At 53.2% G+C, this 17,004-nt stretch overlaps 8 protein-coding genes across 8 annotated transcripts; 4 read left to right on the top strand and 4 right to left on the bottom strand.

Annotated features, from left to right (window-relative positions):
- Positions 1 to 259: 259 nt before the first annotated feature.
- On the bottom strand, positions 260 to 2,217 carry AYL99_09127 (hypothetical protein; the record flags this gene model as incomplete). Its single annotated transcript, XM_018840635.1, has 6 exons — positions 260 to 1,005; positions 1,058 to 1,163; positions 1,273 to 1,616; positions 1,673 to 1,744; positions 1,797 to 2,006; positions 2,061 to 2,217. The coding sequence occupies 6 exons, from the start codon at positions 2,215 to 2,217 to the stop codon at positions 260 to 262; spliced, it is 1,635 nt and encodes a 544-aa protein (XP_018690382.1).
- Positions 2,218 to 2,717: 500 nt separating this feature from the next.
- On the top strand, positions 2,718 to 3,168 carry AYL99_09126 (hypothetical protein; the record flags this gene model as incomplete). The annotated part of the gene is made up of 2 exons (XM_018840634.1): positions 2,718 to 2,934; positions 2,990 to 3,168. The coding sequence occupies 2 exons, from the start codon at positions 2,718 to 2,720 to the stop codon at positions 3,166 to 3,168; spliced, it is 396 nt and encodes a 131-aa protein (XP_018690381.1).
- Positions 3,169 to 3,571: 403 nt separating this feature from the next.
- Positions 3,572 to 4,198, top strand: AYL99_09125 (hypothetical protein; the record flags this gene model as incomplete). Its single annotated transcript, XM_018840633.1, has 1 exon — positions 3,572 to 4,198. One exon carries the CDS (start codon positions 3,572 to 3,574, stop codon positions 4,196 to 4,198), a length of 627 nt encoding a protein of 208 aa, XP_018690380.1.
- An 881-nt stretch (positions 4,199 to 5,079) lies between these two features.
- Positions 5,080 to 7,789, bottom strand: AYL99_09124 (hypothetical protein; the record flags this gene model as incomplete). The annotated part of the gene is made up of 3 exons (XM_018840632.1): positions 5,080 to 6,032; positions 6,098 to 7,567; positions 7,621 to 7,789. The coding sequence occupies 3 exons, from the start codon at positions 7,787 to 7,789 to the stop codon at positions 5,080 to 5,082; spliced, it is 2,592 nt and encodes an 863-aa protein (XP_018690379.1).
- A 1,413-nt stretch (positions 7,790 to 9,202) lies between these two features.
- Positions 9,203 to 10,288, top strand: AYL99_09123 (hypothetical protein; the record flags this gene model as incomplete). Its single annotated transcript, XM_018840631.1, has 1 exon — positions 9,203 to 10,288. The coding sequence occupies one exon, from the start codon at positions 9,203 to 9,205 to the stop codon at positions 10,286 to 10,288; it is 1,086 nt and encodes a 361-aa protein (XP_018690378.1).
- Positions 10,289 to 10,776: 488 nt separating this feature from the next.
- AYL99_09122 (hypothetical protein) lies at positions 10,777 to 12,160 on the bottom strand (the record flags this gene model as incomplete). The annotated part of the gene is made up of 2 exons (XM_018840630.1): positions 10,777 to 11,774; positions 11,824 to 12,160. 2 exons carry the CDS (start codon positions 12,158 to 12,160, stop codon positions 10,777 to 10,779), a joined length of 1,335 nt encoding a protein of 444 aa, XP_018690377.1.
- A 386-nt stretch (positions 12,161 to 12,546) lies between these two features.
- Positions 12,547 to 13,839, bottom strand: AYL99_09121 (hypothetical protein; the record flags this gene model as incomplete). Its single annotated transcript, XM_018840629.1, has 2 exons — positions 12,547 to 13,569; positions 13,633 to 13,839. The coding sequence occupies 2 exons, from the start codon at positions 13,837 to 13,839 to the stop codon at positions 12,547 to 12,549; spliced, it is 1,230 nt and encodes a 409-aa protein (XP_018690376.1).
- A 942-nt stretch (positions 13,840 to 14,781) lies between these two features.
- On the top strand, positions 14,782 to 16,321 carry AYL99_09120 (hypothetical protein; the record flags this gene model as incomplete). The annotated part of the gene is made up of 2 exons (XM_018840628.1): positions 14,782 to 15,006; positions 15,062 to 16,321. 2 exons carry the CDS (start codon positions 14,782 to 14,784, stop codon positions 16,319 to 16,321), a joined length of 1,485 nt encoding a protein of 494 aa, XP_018690375.1.
- Between the last annotated feature and the right edge of the window lie 683 nt (positions 16,322 to 17,004).

The raw sequence follows: 17,004 nt of genomic DNA, 5'->3' as shown, positions 1-17,004 counted from the left end.
CTGTGCCATGTTGCACAGCCCGTTTCAAGCCGAAGAGTCGTCGTCACACTCGTTCCTAGCTAAAGGATCCCAGCCATTCCCTCGGTGTAGGCATGGTCTCCTGAGACATGTTTGGAAAAAGGAAACCTGCCAGTGAGCGCTTCCGACCCTCAGTGTGGCCCACGCAAAGATCAGTTTGCCGCCAATGAGTCCCGCCTTGCGCCCGAGCGCCATGCGAACCGAAATCCCACGTCCGTAAGCCAAGCTCCCTTGCAAAACGCTAAAGCGACGGATTAAACCTGTTAAAGTCATAAGACGATGGTTGAGATGGAGGAAATGGTTGGAAATAGACCCGGCGTGAGCCAGGAGCATTTGCAGGTGGGTAGGCTTGGGAAACCCGCGGAGCTTTGGATGCTGATCCATCCTCCTCCTCCTCGTCATCACTCAGAGTCAAATCAATGACTTCGCGAGGTCTCTTTTTGCCTTGTGCTGATGATTTGGACGCCGGAGGAGCTGTCGATACTTCTCGAGAAGATAGTGGCGGCGTCTTGACACTGTGCGGTGTCAGTGTTTCGAGTTTCAAGGGCCGGAGGCTGGATCCACCGGTGATCTCGACGAGGTCGCCGTCTTCGTCCTCCTCCTCCTCGGCGTCGTCGCCATCGTCATCATCAGATGGCGTAGGGTTGGACGTGCGACTGAGATTTTCGTTTTCGTTCTTGATGTGCCATCTCCCATCGGGTTCGACAATAACTGCCTCGACACTCTTTGGCGTCAAGTTCAGAATGTCGTTAACAAACTGATCGAGGGCCAGCTGGTCGTAAGGGGCAGGTCTACTGCAAATTGGACAGATCCATGTAGGGGCTTGTTCTTGGAGTTGGAGGTATAACGTCGCATCGAAGCACTGCAGATGGTGGCAGCCGAGACCACGGCAGGGTGTTGTGATGCGTGTGTAACCAACGGGGTCCTTCAACGATAGAAGCATGGATGTCGCCACAACCTCATCTGGGTCTTCAGCTTTCCGACGCACTAAATTTTGATCGTGAGCTTCCAAATCAGTCTGAGGCCAAAGTGAACTCACTCTCCCGTATCGTCTGCTCTTTGGTGATCATGCGGCCTCGTCTGATATCGGCGACCATCGCGTCAATCGGCTTGAGCAGGACGAGATTGACCACAATATAGAAGCTCTGCGGTTTTGATTGGTCCTATTTAGCATGGAGAGTTCTTGAAGTGAGATCGGACACAAATAAAAAGGAAAGAGAAAGACCGGGGGACAAATCGAATCATCGAGCGCACCTTTGTGGTTAAGGCATAGATCATCTCAACCGTGTGTGAATGACCGACGGGCTTTTTCTTGATAAAGCTCGTGATATCCGCAGGTCGAGTCGATCCCGGTTTGCCTTTCAGTCCTTTCAGATTCGCCTTGACCTCCTGACCATTACATTTCAACTCCACGTTATGAGGAAATGCAATGTCGTAAATGTTGTTGCGATACAAGTGGTGAGGGTCTCTGTCCGAGGCTAAAGGTTCAGCGGCGCAAAATACCATAACACGGAATAACGGATCCTTGTGCAACTGATCCATGGTCCACTGGGGCAGGTGCACAATGACCCTTGCAGTGTCTCTGCTCGACTCTCGGGCTGGATTCTCGTCAGCGAATGCAGACGCCTCAAAGGGGGAAAGACATCAAAGCGACCTTTGCACTCGAGCGGCGAAGTGAGCGGCGAAAATATGGTGTAGAAAGGCGTGGGGCTGAAAGCCAGTTGGCCTGCTCTCGGTCAGCGCCTCTTCCCTTCTCTCATCAGAGGTACACTCCATACGTGGGCCAGGCTCATGGCGGGAGGTCATGTTGTACGAGTTGCCAGCGTTCAGTGTGGAAAATTGAGGTGAGGCCGAAGAGGTGGGCGCGTGGTTCGAGTAGTGGGAATTGAACGTGTTGCCATTTTGATATGGATGAGAGACACCCCTAATCATCGCGCGCAGTCGATTCAGCGCGGGTATATCTGCTCCGTTGCGCAGCTTCTCGATGTCTGTAAAGGCGTAAGTCAGGGTAAAGGCAGCAGAAGAGAAGGCACTTGACATACACGCTATTGTTCTGATTTGAAGCTCACTTTTCACTCCCGACACAGGCAGTCCTTCGCTGCGCAGTACATTCTTCAACTTCTCGACAGTCAGGGTTTTCACATTGGCAATCAATGCCTGCACATTATCCTGTGCCTGGGCAGGCACGTAGCAGGCCATGTTGCCTGCTACTCTTTCTCTTTCTTTCTCTTTGGGCGCTTCTCCTTACAAGATGGCCGAACAGAGAGGAACGTATCGAAGTCAGGCTGGGTCGATCGGTGGCAATGGGCGTTGAAACATGGTCGGAGAGGAGGGCGAGAGCGAGCTTGCGCGCAGTCGCAACCTCCTCGGACGCCTTACTCTGACCGCTGGGGAGTGGGCTCTGCGAAGAGGAAGCGAAGGGAGTGTGAGAAATGAGGACAGGTGCTGAGGTTAGGCTTCATTTTCCCCTTGGGAGGATGGACTTTTACAAACGTGTGAGGTTGATGCTGTCGCCGAGTCGTCACAACGCCGCAGTCACTGCCTCGCGAATCGGCGCAACCCCGGCAGTTTTGACTGGCCGAGAAAAATCCCATAGAAATTTACAGTACTATCCCCACCACCCCTACCATAATTCCTGCAATTCCCTCCACTACCTGAGTGTTTGTTCTTGCAAAGCACACACTCTCGTTGAAGCAGCCATGGCCAAGTCTGCCAGGGCCTCCGTGGTCAAGAAGAATCACCGCAATCTCCGGGCCAAGGTGTATGGCCCTGCGTCTGATGCTCGCACTGCCAGATTATCTGCAAAACTCCAGGAGTTGGCAGCCAAACCAAAACCAGAGTCTGAGAAGGCCATGGACGTGGATGACAATTCTGAACAGGCTGCAGGAGACGAGCCTCGCAACAACAACCAAGAAGGTTATTTCCCTCACCCTCCAGTAAATCCAAGCCACCGCTAACCTCAACCACACAGTAATGGATGTCGATGCACAAGGGACGGACATGAAGCTGGTCAAGTCATCCACGGCTCGACATCAAAGCAACCGCAAAATCCACAAAGTCTCCAAGAAGAAGAAACCCAAGAACTCCGTCGTGTTCGCCTCAGAAATCGCCAGGAAAAACAAAATGGCAAGAAAAAAGACCAAACGATGAAAGAGGACAGGGAAACCCGAATACCTTATGGACGGTAATCAGCCTGTGGTTTTCTACAGCGAGGAGGCCGTGGCTGCCGCGATCCTCGATCATGTTCTGCCGTTGAGCTGCTTGTGCTTGCCATTCACACCCCCTTCTGCTCTTGCTTCGTCAACTAGCAGGGGATCAAACTGTTGAGGCTGTTCTACCTACGAGCTGGCTGCGGCCTCATTCTCTTCATGCATTTACATCAGCCATCCACCGTCCGTGTTCGGATCCATCGTTAAAAACAGAATCTTACCGTCTATCTTTCAGCTTCCCGAGTCTGGGGAAACGCCCGTTTTCTACCGCCATCTCATCATTCTGCCTGCGAACTACGTATCTTGAAACGCACGCCCATCGAACAGACCCTACGGCGCTCGAAATGGACGGTCTTCCGACCAGTAGCCCCTGCACTCCAACTGGTCCTATGGGCTCCCTGAACTATCCTCCAGAAATTCTGAATCAGATCTACCACGAGCTCTTCGTCGATGACAACCAGGTCCTCTGCTTTCTGTGTTCTACAGATCCAGCTTACCAAACAATCGACCTGAAACAGGCGGTCAATGGACATCAAGCCTCCAGTGTTGGTGAATTACACTGGGCTGACCTGTACGACGACCGGTATTATGTCCACAGCAGCGGTCTCTCAGCGCAATTTCTCCGTGTTTGCAAGAGGATATGGAGAGAAGGCACCGGTGTGCTCTACGGAAACCTGACGATCGCCTTGCGATGGACGCCAAAACCAGATCCGTGTTTCAGCCCTTTCTTCAAACGTAACACTCCATATGTTCTCGCCTGGGCCCGTGTTGTCTATCCTCGGAGCAATGAATCATTGCTCTATTTTGACAACGCACATGGTCTGTTGCATCTTCTGCACTGGGGTGTCACTCATCCTTCCGAGAGTTGGGAGTTGGACAGACCAACATTCAGACAGATACGGGAAAAGCGGTTGTCTGAGACAAGCAGGAGAGGTGCGGGGCCCAAGGGGAGCAGATCTGCCAGTTTTTGATCGAGATTCACCACCCAGGTCATGTCAGAGACACTTCTGCCTCGCTTGAAGAGCGTCATTCTTCTTCGTGTTGTAAGCGTCTCTTGCGCGTTGGAAAGCGATTATCTTAAATGTTGGAGAGCTTTGAGCATTTATAAAGACATGCAACCAATTCAAAATATCCGTCGTCTCTCCCAAACCTCATGACGCTTTTCTCTTTCTCTTATATGTTACACTTCCCCGTCCTCATCAGCGGCGCACAATGGCTGGGGGACTTGGTAGCCTGTCCTGAGACTAAAAAGGGTCACCACGGGCACGAATATCGTTGCTACACCGCCATCCTGGCTGGCTGGCTGGGTGACACCCACACCAACGTTCGTCAAGGACGGTGCAAGTGATGTCTACTTCGTCAATCAAGAGGGCAACTATCCAACCAAGGAATCGATGAAGGAATTATGTGCCGAGGACGGACTTGCAGGTTCAGCAGGTAGAAACAGGCTTCGATCTTTGTGTTCTCCAGGGCGGCAAGCAATCCTTCCTTATCTGAGCGGACGGGTAGGTGTTCAGAGGAGCAAGGCACCGACATTGCTAGCACAGCATAGTATAGATAGATGAATAGATGGATGGGTGCATAACATCATGCATCAACATGTATCGACAATGACACTGGCAAATACTTCGACGGCCCCCATTTCTTCGCCTTTTCTTTCTTTCTTTCTATCTGGAGTCCACGGGAACGAACATTGTTCTTGACAAGCATGCACAACATGCATACATCGTACGTGGATGCATACGCATAGACATACGTGAAATACACACACGCACACACAGGCACAGGTACAGAACTCGCTGCTCTCACCCACAATCAACAAACTCACTCACTCACCCACTCATTCAACTACTCACCACGTTCGAAACCTCAAGCCCCTCTCGCCTCTCTTCCCCATCATTGCGTACCGGGCACTCGCGCTGCCCGTGGTCATTTTGTAGACGTTCAGCTTGGCCGAGGCGCCGCAGTTCTCGGTGGCGTTGCCGGCGCAGGTGACGGTGCAGTCGGCGTCGCCGCCGGCGGAGAGGGTGGCGCCGTTGATAACACCCGCGGCGTTGCAGAAGCACTGGTTGCCGTTCTCCACGCCCATCCAGGTGTAGCCCTTGGAGAAGCAGAAGGCCGCGCAGGCCTCGACCGTCAGCGTCGCCGACGTGGTGGCCGCCGAGCCGGCCTGGTCCGTGCTGCCCAGCGCGCGCGCCCCGGTGCCCTCGTTGTAGCACCCCACGTAAGCGAACTGGGACCCGGGCTGGTTCGGCACGTTGACCGGATTCGGGTTGCTGGGCACGACGTACTGCGTGTTCTGGTACAGAGAGATGGCGTTGGAGCCGCCACACGTCTCGGAGCTGTTGCCCGCGCAGGCCATGCTGCATCTGGAGGATGCGATGGGTGTGGACGACGGGCTCAGCACGCTGCCGGCGAGACACTGCGAAGCGTATTCGACGCCGAAGTACTTCAGGTTGAGCTGTTGCGCTTGCTGCGCGCACAAATCGATGGTCATCGACGTGCCAGCAGTGAAGAGCGCGGTCAACGCTCGTGTCGGCGTGGTCTCGCTGTAGCAGCCCATCGAAGCTACGCCTGTGGCAGCGGGGACAACGCTGGGGGTCGATGATGGCGCAGAGCTTCCGCCGGTGCCGGTGCCGGTACCAGTGCCATTCTGACTTCCAGCGGGAGGCTGGTAGTTTCCTAACGACCACACAGAAAGGCGAGAGCCTCCCCCGCAGAACTCGGTCTTGTCGCCCGTACAGAAGGATGAACAGGCTGATTGCGGGGCGGAAGTGGTACTGATGCTGTTACCACAGTAGCATTCTAGGAGAGTTTGAGGTCAGCCAGATGAAAATATAATTGGGAGGAACAGGGAACGCTTAGCTTACCTTGGCTGTACTCGGTCCCGAAGAGCGCAGAGTTGGTCATGGAGCAGAACGCAGCACAAAGTTCCAGGGTCATACCTGTGCTGTTCGAGAAGGACGTACCCGAGAGGGCTCGGCCTCCTACTCCCTCCATGTAACAGCCTTGGTAGGTTGCATTTCCACCGCCCGGGAGGGTCATCACTGTCGAACCAGCTACAGGGGTCCCCTTGATTGCCGGGCCCGAGTATGTGGTGTCGTTCCATATCTGCATGAGACTCTGTCCACCACAGTATTCGAACTCGTTGCCGGTGCAGATCATGTAATCCTGTTGTGAGCAATTGAGTGGGCTTTGCAGCGGCTGCGTCAGCGAACTCGCGCAATAGCACTGACTGGAGTACTCCATGCCAGCCATAAAGTAGCCGTTTTGCTTGCAGAAAGCTGTACAGCTCTCGATGGACATGTTGGATTGACTGGTGTAGCTCAGACCGGCCAGCGGGCGAGGTGTGCTTGAGTCGAGGGCACAACCCATGTATTGCCAGCTACCTACCAACTGTCCCGGGATGGCGACGGATCGGTTCTTCCAGTCTTGATTGGGAATATAGTTGAGCATCGGCTGGACAGGACAGATGTTTTGAGTGGCACGTATAGGTCCGCCTGTTGGAGGGTTGCATCCTGGAAGCACATTCAAGAGACCGTGAACAGTCTCATTGACAATGGGAGCCTGTTCGGGACAGTTCTGGCTGAAGTACGGGTCCACGGACGCTTGAAGCGGTGGACACAGACCGATCTGACCGTTGTTGACCGCGTTGGGGCCCATGCACTGGTCGATGGCGTCCACCAGAACATCAGCGTCCCAGCCATTCAAGAAGTCACCATGGAAGCCATAGCCGGTGGTGTCACCCTGGGAAAAGACGAACATGCCACCGTCAGATTGGTCGACACTGTCCACGGAATAGATGACTTCGAAGAACAAGTGAGGGAGCAGATATGGATGATCAGGCGGGCAGATTCCGTTGTCCATTCCAGAGAGGTACGCCACGTGGCTTTGGTCAGTTTTGTATAGATTGACACCGTCCCAGCAGCTTTGGAAGTGTATCTGAGCGCGAAGGCCTGAGTCACATTTGGTAGAGTTGAAGCCCGGGGTCTCTGGCTCGGGCCCACTGCTGTCCAAACAAGCAAAACTGACACGGTTGGAAATCGGAGTGCCGCCGTAGGTCTTGTTTCCGTAGGTCATGGTGCTGGGGTCGAATGATCGAGCCGCAGCATCGCCAGAAAGCATACGGAAGCCAGGTGGGAAAGGAACCATGTTAGCGACATCCACGCCACGGTCCAAATAGTACACGACAGTTCCGTCATGCGGGACTTCCTCAAAGGTTCCATTGCGGTGCCGATAGTACAGATTTGGGGTCCAGTAGGCGCTCTTATCTTGTTGAATGCTGCAAGAAGTGCAGTAAGAGGCTTGGAGACTGTCAAACGTCGAGGTCGTGTTGATGTCTACCCGCAGTCAGTGAGGCACATTCCGCGACGGTAGTAAAGTCAGCGCTTACTGTTTGGTCCAGCTATGGTATGACAGTGACCGGAAACCCCGCCGGGGTTGACGATGGGGTCGACTCTGCCAACCTGAACGGTTCCGCAGACCATACGCCAGAATGCAGAGACATGGCCAATGGTCAAGTTGAGCACGATAGCCAAAAAGGCGACTGAGAGGTTCCTCATCTTGATCACGTACGACAGACCTTAGGCAGCGATGGGGGCCAGTCTGGGAGAACAGAAGGAAAAGACAGAGGAGAAGAGTGTCGTTTTGTCCCGGCAACTCATCGGCAAGGAAGCAAAGAAGCTTTCTGGCTGCTTTGAGATGTATCTTCCGCCGCAATTGGCAAGCTCCGCGCCAATTGGCAGATGAGGATAAGAAAACCATGTCGATAACCTATGGGAGGAAATCGAAGTTCGTTTGCAGAGGCCCCTGGGACAAAAACAAAGACGCGAGGGAGAAAATTCGCAAGCAGCATTACGCACGTGGTAATAAAATTGCAGAAGAGACAATGAGGCACGAGAAAGCCTTTGTTTGACAGACAGGATCTGGACCGTGTGACTGGCATTGTGAATGGAATAACTCCATGTACTCGTCATCAGTTTGCGCAAGCTTGTGCAGAAGATCCATCACATATTCGTGAGGAGTTCCTATAGTATGTGCTTGATGAAAACAGAAAGGGGAGAGGAGGCCGTGCGTTGATGTACCGGCGATGCAAGGGTGGAAGTCTAGATGAAGTCGAAGAATGTGTAGCCTCGTGGTCTCAGCTCGTGGATGTGGGATATCACGTGGAAAGATAAGGCGACGCTTTTCCATTTCCACTCTAGCGTGTCACGGACGCGTGCTCTCGCCCACGCGTCTGGCGCCTCGAGATCGCCGGGTTGGATCCAGCCAATTTCCCTGCAAGCTCATCCCTGAAAATTGGAGCTCGAGGCTTGCATTGACGCAAAGCTCAGTGCTTGTACCAGGAAACCCTGATGGGTTGCGAACGTTGTACTGGGCTCCTTGGTAGACTTTGACCAGGTTTTCGATAACAAATTCTCCGACGCCAATCGATACTTTTATCCAGTAGCTTGGGCGAGTTTGTTCTTCGGAGCTGTCGCTGCATCCAACTACTGCATGACCGTTGGATAAGCACCGGTCCAAAAAGTCGGTGACGATCGAAGAGAACAGCGGGCAATCGAGCATCAGAGGGAAGTACTCGGTACCTTGTAGCCATGTTTCAGTATTGAGATAGCAGGCCAGACTTGTCCTTCGTACCGAGTACACCCAGACCCATGGATCTATGCTCGTCTCGTAGGCGAGATGACGCGTTTTGGCCAGCAGTGCTACAGCCAAAACGAGACACAAGCTTGATTTTAATGATGATTGGGAACAGAGTCAGATGACAGCAGGGGCTGCGCCGTGTTCCTGGGTCGACGCAGCAAGACTGTTTGTCTAGTGTAGGCTTCTGCTGTCCTGCTGTCCTCACTTTTTTAACGGGCGCATGTCTTGGTAATGCTCTGGGTTCACTAGGCATTCTTAGGCACCAAGCTAGGTAGTCTGGATGCTTAATTAGGCATCCTAACGGGGTGTGGCCCAGTGGGTGGCTGCCGCCCATGCATCCTGCGGCCTGCATCGGGCCTTTTCTTCCCGGCGCCTTTCGCAGATCCTTCTCCTCCTCGAATCCCTCCACGCCCATCATTTCTGCGAACCTGCGTCTGCTTCTCCGTCTCACACTTCACCCGCCGACTACCTCCCAGCGTCCTCAATACTCATACAACGATCGCCTCTCGAGCTTCAGACCATACCTACGGATACATGCGCCCACTTTTCCCGTCCTGATTGCCTGCCTGCGCGTCGATACAGTCACTGGCGCACGTCTCGACGACTTTGCGCATCGCAAGTCACCTCACGGCGCATTGACCATGCTGCTCCCATCCGCATTCTCGTGCGATGGCGGCCTGCAGCCCCAATTGAGACTCCAAAGACCGAAGCTCCAGTCTTTCGGCGCATACGAACCCCAATTCTCTGCAAATGCGCGCCCGAGTCCGCTATCCTCGAGTTGCCGCGCTCTACAGGCCATTCTAGGAGCTCCTAGCGCAATCCATAATACACGACCGACTCAGTCGCAGGACTTAGGAAATCCCTTTGCGTCCGCTGAAGAGACCATACCTCCCAAAGAAGCACAGACACCACCCAGACGCGCGAATAAGCGACGGCGCAGTGAATTCGAAGAGGACATGAATTCTGTATCATCTACAGATGTACTCATGGAAGATTGTCAGCGCACAACTCAACCGGTTCGAACTCCAAAAAGGCGACGAAAAGTCCCTTTGTCTATACCGATGGGTCTCTCAGCAGATGACTTCCGTGCGCTAGAGACACCTGCCGACGAGGAGGAGCTCGACATACCCGTAATCAGCCCTCACAACCACATACCCTCAGACCAAGACTCGGCTTACGGGTCATCCCCATGCGTGGACGACGCAGAGTGGACCGAAGACGATGACCGCATGTTGGTGGAGACAGTGCTTGAAAAGCTGAAGCTGTCAAAGCGCGATTGGAATGACTGCGCAAGGAAACTGGGCAAGGACAGGGATAGCCTTGGAAAAAGGTGGAGCCTGCTAGTTGGAGAGGGCAATGTTGGCTTGAGAAGAGGCGGCAGGATCTCAAGAACGAACTTGGACATTTCGAGTTGGTGACGGCTCTGTTGACATTGGTGGCACAGGCTGATCCCAAACATTTCTTGTCTGTATAAATATTCTTTTCCAGCTCCAGCGAACTGGCATTTAGTAGGTATATCACTGAGATATCATTGACTTGACAGACGCCTTGATTGTGTTTCTCTTGTTTTTCGCAGACGGTATCTTCCATGCCTCTCGGAATCTCCCAACGGGCACATTGGTAGAGATTGAGCGAACATGCATCTTGGCTTCGTAAGCAGGAAGGATGCGTTAGCCGTGATCCTGTCCACGACAGACCTTTGATATCTCGACGCGAACTGATGCCGTGCTTCCCATCCTCACTGATACCGCTTCCGCTGCATCGGGGAACGTGCCGCTGGTGGTCCAGGAAAATGTCCCAACCGGCCGAATCTCTGTTCATGGCGACCCGGTTGACGGACGAAGCTGTCTTGGAGATGGCGCAAGCTGCCACCGTCAGAGACGCATCGAAATGTAAATGGAACAGCTCAAAATCGAATTTCATAGCTGCCGGCTTTCGTCATGTAGCGGACCCATTTGACACTGCTGTAGTTATTCTTCTCAAAGACCTTCAAGTACCGCACCAGCAACCCGGAGCTCGTAAACATGAGTAACGAAAAGGTCATGCTCAATGGAGGTCGCGACCATGCCTTTTGGTTTGTCATGCTCGTGAGGTGGGCTTCGGCACTGAGAACAAACTCGCTGCCGCCAACGAAGCGGGCAATCTTCCACACGATGCAATTGTTTTCTGGTTCGTACTTGGCCTTCCCTTGGGTGGTCCGTTCTGTGATGTTGGCAGTGTTCAGGGGAGTGGGTATCCTTACTACCACGTTGGTCGCGAACAATTTGCTCCCATAATTGGCCTTGACGGCAATGCTGTATTCCACCTTGGTGGTGCCAACCTCACGGACAATAGCGTGCACCTTGAATGGCAGATTGACGTTTTCGACAGCTCGGTAGCGCATCAGCTCGAACTCTCCGTCTGGTGGCACAAAGGATATGGTCCGGTCCGTCTCAAACTTCCCAAGTTGGACACACTGGTGAAATTGACAATCTTCCAGTGTGACCGAGCCAGCTGCTGCCCGCGTGGCCTTGCGTTTCCCTTCTTGGTTTCCGATGGGACCGTCTAATCCATGCGCAATCTGACCGACCACTAACTGATCGTTAAGACCAAACTTGCACTCCGGTGTGCCGCTGAGGTATGCTCTCATAACAATTTGTCCTGTGACATCTGCACGAAGGACGGTTCCGGTAGCGCTCATGAGCAGGTTCACGTCCTCAATCACATCCACAAATGCCTCATTCTTGCGGTATTTGATGTCCCCTCTTCTCCATGATTGAGCCCCCGTGGCTTGCATTGTGATCTTGGAAGTGTCGCTGGGAGGTGCGGAGACCGATCGAATGGCAGAAGAGATGTTGTCTGGAGTAATGTACATTTTGAGGACATCTATATCGGTGTTTTGGGGGTAGCCAAAGTCGAGGATTTCTATGGAGAGGTCAGCCACAACTTTCTCAGAGACTCGCCCTATTCATACCATCTAAGAGCTCGTATATGAGGACAAAATTGTTCTTGACCGCTTCTTCATCGAATTTGCCAAAGTACTGCTTTCCAAGCGCGATAAATTTGTAGACGAATTCGAACACAACGGCAGCGTTGGCATTGCTCTTTGTGACAGCCACGAGATAGATATTCTCGTGCTTGACATGGCTGAACGTGGTAGAGCCCAAGGTGAGGATGGGCGATCGAACCTGAGCATTGGAGATGACTTGAATGCGGAAGATATCTGCCAGGCGAGGGCGGCAATCAGGACGGAACGCTCTGAAGATGAGGTTCTCGCCTTTCTGGTTGAAGAGGAGGATTCCACTCAACATCTTGAACCTCTCCACGGCCACAGCGGCCGGTACAGGGACGTGCAAGTCACTTGGCTGACATGAGAACAAGAATAGGACGGTTGGGAACGTCTTACTTGGGGAAGTGTGAGATGAAGTCGTGGACATTGGGGGACGTCGGCGTTACGGGGTAAGATTTCTCCGATACGAAGTGTAGTGTCACGGACATGTACTGTAAGTCCTGATATTCGGTTGACAAGTCTACGGCACGTCACTTGTAGTTCTGAACGTCTCAAACTTCGAGCAGTATATTACAATAGTCTATTTAACTCTATCCGCCTAAATGTGTCAAGCGCTCCGTCTCCCATTGCTCGTTGAAACATGACAAGACGGTCTAGTTCGTAGAATACAAGTCCTTTCCGCATAATCTAGTACACATATGGAGGCGGAGCATAGAGTGACTGCTCCTCCACAAGTCCTAAAAGTGGATCAAAACTGCGACGGCTGATCAACGATTGTGGTTGAGCGGCACGAAGTGCCACGGGGAGGCTGAAGTTTGCCGTGTACGGCCCCTTGAGTAAATCATTTCCGATCACTTCAAAGCTCATTGACAGGTCAAGCGTGTAGCTGACTTTCAATAGATCCGTAGAGATTGTAGGGGTCGAGATCGATTCCGGCAGGAGAAGCTCGAGCTCCATTGACGTGGTGTATTTGGATGTCTCGGTGCTGGACTTGTAGAGCGGAGGTAACGTCGTGGCAAACTTCTGGGTCGACGCGCGATCGCTGTGAACTGTGGATTCCACAGCCGCAGGGCCGGTTGTGAATGTTCTCTTGGTCAACCAGCGTGCCGTTACCGAGCAGTTGAGAGAGTCTTTCTCCATTAATGATTGTGCTGGGCGACGGTTGTGCGAGGGGAAGGCGATATTAACTGAGACTGGCACCGTGAGTCGCCGGCAACCAGTGGAAGCTGTGGAGGAGTCGTTGACAGCGCAGCCGACCAACTTCGGCAAGTGTACAGAAACTTCGGGTTGTGACTGAGACCCAAGCAACCTGTTCCACCGCAGCTGGGGCTTTGCAATCTGTGCAACGTGGTCTGAGTAGCCGTCAGAGGTCACCTCCACCTCCAAAGGAGTCAACCCAGATGAGACGTCCACAGGGCAACTGATCCTCCGCACCACCTGGTTCGTCGGTGACCGCAAGAACTCGGCCTCGAGGGTGTAGGCCACCTGACAAGAGCCCTCCAACAGTTCCCTGTTCGTCAAAGCAGTCACTTTGGTGAGATATGTGGTGCCAGACAACGTCATTGACGGCACAAATTCGTCAGGAACACCACGTCTGGGAGACGGAATGGGGCAGACAAAGTCGAGATACTGTTCTTCGGTTCGCTGTTGGGAAGCCGAGTAGGCCGGCTTGAAGTCCAAGTTGGTTTTGACGATGGATGTGGAAGGGATCTTGATCAATCAATATTAGCTTGTGTCTCTCCTCAACCTTGGAGTGATGGCAGTTCAACCAACCTTCTGAACTGCGGCCTGTGACCCAATTCTGGTGTGGATGGCGCCTTGCAACCGGATACGGACAGTATCAAAAGAGCCATCCTGGTTGAAGACGCTGATCCGACCGTGGAGCCTCAGCCGGGATCGAGTGTTCACTTTGTCATCCACTCTCAGTCCTGCCTCCTCGGCTGCAGACACACCCAGGACCTGGATCGTTGGTGTAGACATTTTCCCTTCCCAAGAAATTGAACAAATTCGATAAGATTTGTTTGTATCGGTAGTTGATTCTACGTGGTTATCGTGTTCAGAAATAATAAGGGTGGCACTGTTGATGTGTCTTTGATCGTTGGGCTCACAGGGGAATGCCAGAAACAGGTTTGTTTCAGATGGAAAGGGGTTGAAAGGCGTCTTGATGCCCAAGCCCCAAACTTACCGGTGCTCGACGCCTCACCTTATATTAACACGCCCGACTGACGCCCAAGGCAACATGGCTCATCCCTGGTGAGGTCACGTCTCATCCCCATACCCATTGAGAAAGAATAATTGGAATTCCTCGGGGAAGATGTCAAATCGACGGGCTAGAAGGCGTCGTTGAGCGGGCGGCTGATGTTTCTTGCGTGGAGCCCACTCAGCGTGAGGCCTTTTCTGGAGTTGTTTCCGTTCGGGAAGAAACGAGAGTCGAAAATTGACTTCGCCCAAAGGAGTCATCTCGGTGGTGAAATACTGTATACGGTAAGCGAGAGCGAGACACTGAAGTCGCAGTTTACAGCGGCGAGCTTGTGCAGTTAGAAGGGCGTCGTCTCGGCCACGACTACCGTATATGGAAATATACAGCGACATCGCTCCTCGGACCTCGCTCCTCGCTCCTCGCTCTTCGCATCCTTACCAAGCTGCACAACCTCACTAATCATGCTCAAGGACACCACATAGCGGTCAGCCTTGTGGAAGACATCATTGCTTTTCAGAATGCCATCATCGTTTCACGGAGCACTTTCCGTTATTGTGTGTTGGAAAGCAGAACCCGTGGAGACTCTCGAACGTTGGAAAGACCTATATCTACCACCATGGCCCCGACGACGAACACGACAAGACTGAAATCAGACAGACCTCGAATACCAACAACAGGTCCAAGCACAAATCCAAGATCCATCAGAACTTCACCAAAAAACGATGGCTGTCGCAGGACCTATCTACACGACCTCCAATGGTCGTCCCATCACTTTCGCCACTGCTTCTCAGACTGTCGGCGACCACGGTCCTATCTTGCTGCAAGACTTTCATCTCATCGACCTTCTTGCCCACTTCGATCGAGAACGTATCCCTGAACGGGTCGTCCATGCCAAGGGCGCGGGAGCATTTGGAGAATTTGTGGTGACCCACGACATTACCGATGTGGTATGCTCGACCTGCAAACTCGCAACGAGACAACAAATACTAACTACATCTCCAGACTTCCGCCGACTTGTTCAGTGAGGTTGGGAAGAAGACCAAGGTCGCTGTTCGCTTCTCCACCGTTGGTGGTGAAAAGGGCTCGGCCGACGCAGCCCGCGACCCACGAGGCTTCTCTATCAAGTTCTATACCGAACAAGGGAACTGGGACATGGTCGGCAACCATACACCAATCTTTTTTATTCGAGACGGAATCAAGTTCCCCACGTTTATTCATACGCAAAAGCGGAATCCTCGCACGAATCTCAAGGACGCCACGATGTTTTGGGATTTTCTGTCCAGCAACCAGGAATCCGTGCACCAGGTCATCCAGTTGTTCAGCGACCGGGGCACGCCAGGATCATATCGGCACTGTGATACCTTCTCGGGCCACACCTTCAAGTTCACCAAGAACGACGGCACGTTCAAGTATGTCAAATTCCACGTCAAGACGGACCAGGGCCACTGGGACATGACGAACGAGGAGGCCACGGCCCTGACGGCAAGCAATCCTGACCACGCCACCGAGGATCTGTTCAACGCGATTGAGCGAGGCGAGTATCCATCGTGGACTCTGTACGTGCAGATCCTGGACCCGAAAGACGCCGAGAAGTTCCGCTGGAATATCCTCGACGTCACCAAAGTGTGGCCGCACTCGGAAGTGCCATTGCGGCCCGTGGGCAAGATGACGCTCAACCGCAACCCGGAGAACTACTTTGCTGAGATTGAGCAAATCGCGTTCTCACCCGCCCACCTGGTCCCGGGGATCGAGCCTTCGGCAGACCCAATGCTTCAAGCCCGCTTGTTCTCGTACGCCGACAGCCAGAGACACCGATTGGGGGTTAACTACCAACAGATCCCCGTCAACCGCCCCCTCCACGCCTACGCGCCGTTCCAACGCGACGGCTTCATGGCCATCACGGGCAACTACGGTGCCAACCCCAACTACCCGTCCCCCTTGAGACCGAACACCTACTTACCGGTGGACAAACCCATTGACGCCGCGCACGAGACCTGGGTCGGTCAGGCTGTGCATAACCTGCAGCCTGTGACAGACGAGGACTTTGTGCAGGCAAATATGCTCTGGGAGGTTCTGGGACGCACCAACGACCAGCAGGAGCATTTGGTGCACAACATTTCGGTGCATCTGTTCGCGGCGGTCAAAGACGTCAGGGAGAGGACGTATGGAATGTTCGAGCGGGTGAACAAGGATCTGGGACGAAGAGTGCGGGAGGAAACAGAGCGCGTCAGAGCAGCCAAGGGGCTCAATGCCACAGAGTAGGTCGGCCTAGCTTCGATCCGTGGGCCACCGTGACACGGTCCCGTTTGCGTCACAACCGGAAGAGATCTCGGCTATATCCAGATTGATCAGCTTTGTATATTAGATAGGTATCTCTTGAGGACGGATAATGCGAACTTGCTCTCTACAACTCAGTCCTCCCTCTAAGATTTGTTACCCGGTAGATTGGCCTCTATCTGTCCTTCATCTTCATACCTTTGACCACTGCCAGTAGTGCTGGCTGCTACACACATAGAGACACGATGGATAGCCGACAGACTGACCTGATTGGACTGCCCAGTATAAAACAAGCACGAGGCGAGATAACTCTCTCTCGTGAAGTCTACCCCAGAGTCTCACTGAGCACTCTATGAAAACCACCCTGAGCAGCACCCTCACCCCACAAGGGGGCCCTCATCTGGCTCTGTGCGATCGGCCACACATTCCTCTCAGCCAGACATCTGTTCCAGATGCGCCTCAGTGAACCAATTAAATGCTTCGTAAGGCAGAAAGTAAGTGTTACTATGTATCAGAAGTAATGTCTTATCATTTTCAAGCGTAGCACCGCCCATGTAGATTATGGTCTAATCCCCGAGACAAAAACCACGCCCAGTGGGAACCATAGGGATGTCTTGAACTCTACAGTCACATGTATAGTCACATCCGCGCCGCCCCCCCCACCCTCG

Source organism: Fonsecaea erecta, assembly GCF_001651985.1.
Source record: "Fonsecaea erecta strain CBS 125763 chromosome Unknown Scaff8, whole genome shotgun sequence".
NCBI lineage: Eukaryota > Fungi > Ascomycota > Eurotiomycetes > Chaetothyriales > Herpotrichiellaceae > Fonsecaea > Fonsecaea erecta.
Note: the sequence above shows the minus strand (reverse complement) of the source record. Positions and strands in the feature narration are given on the sequence as shown.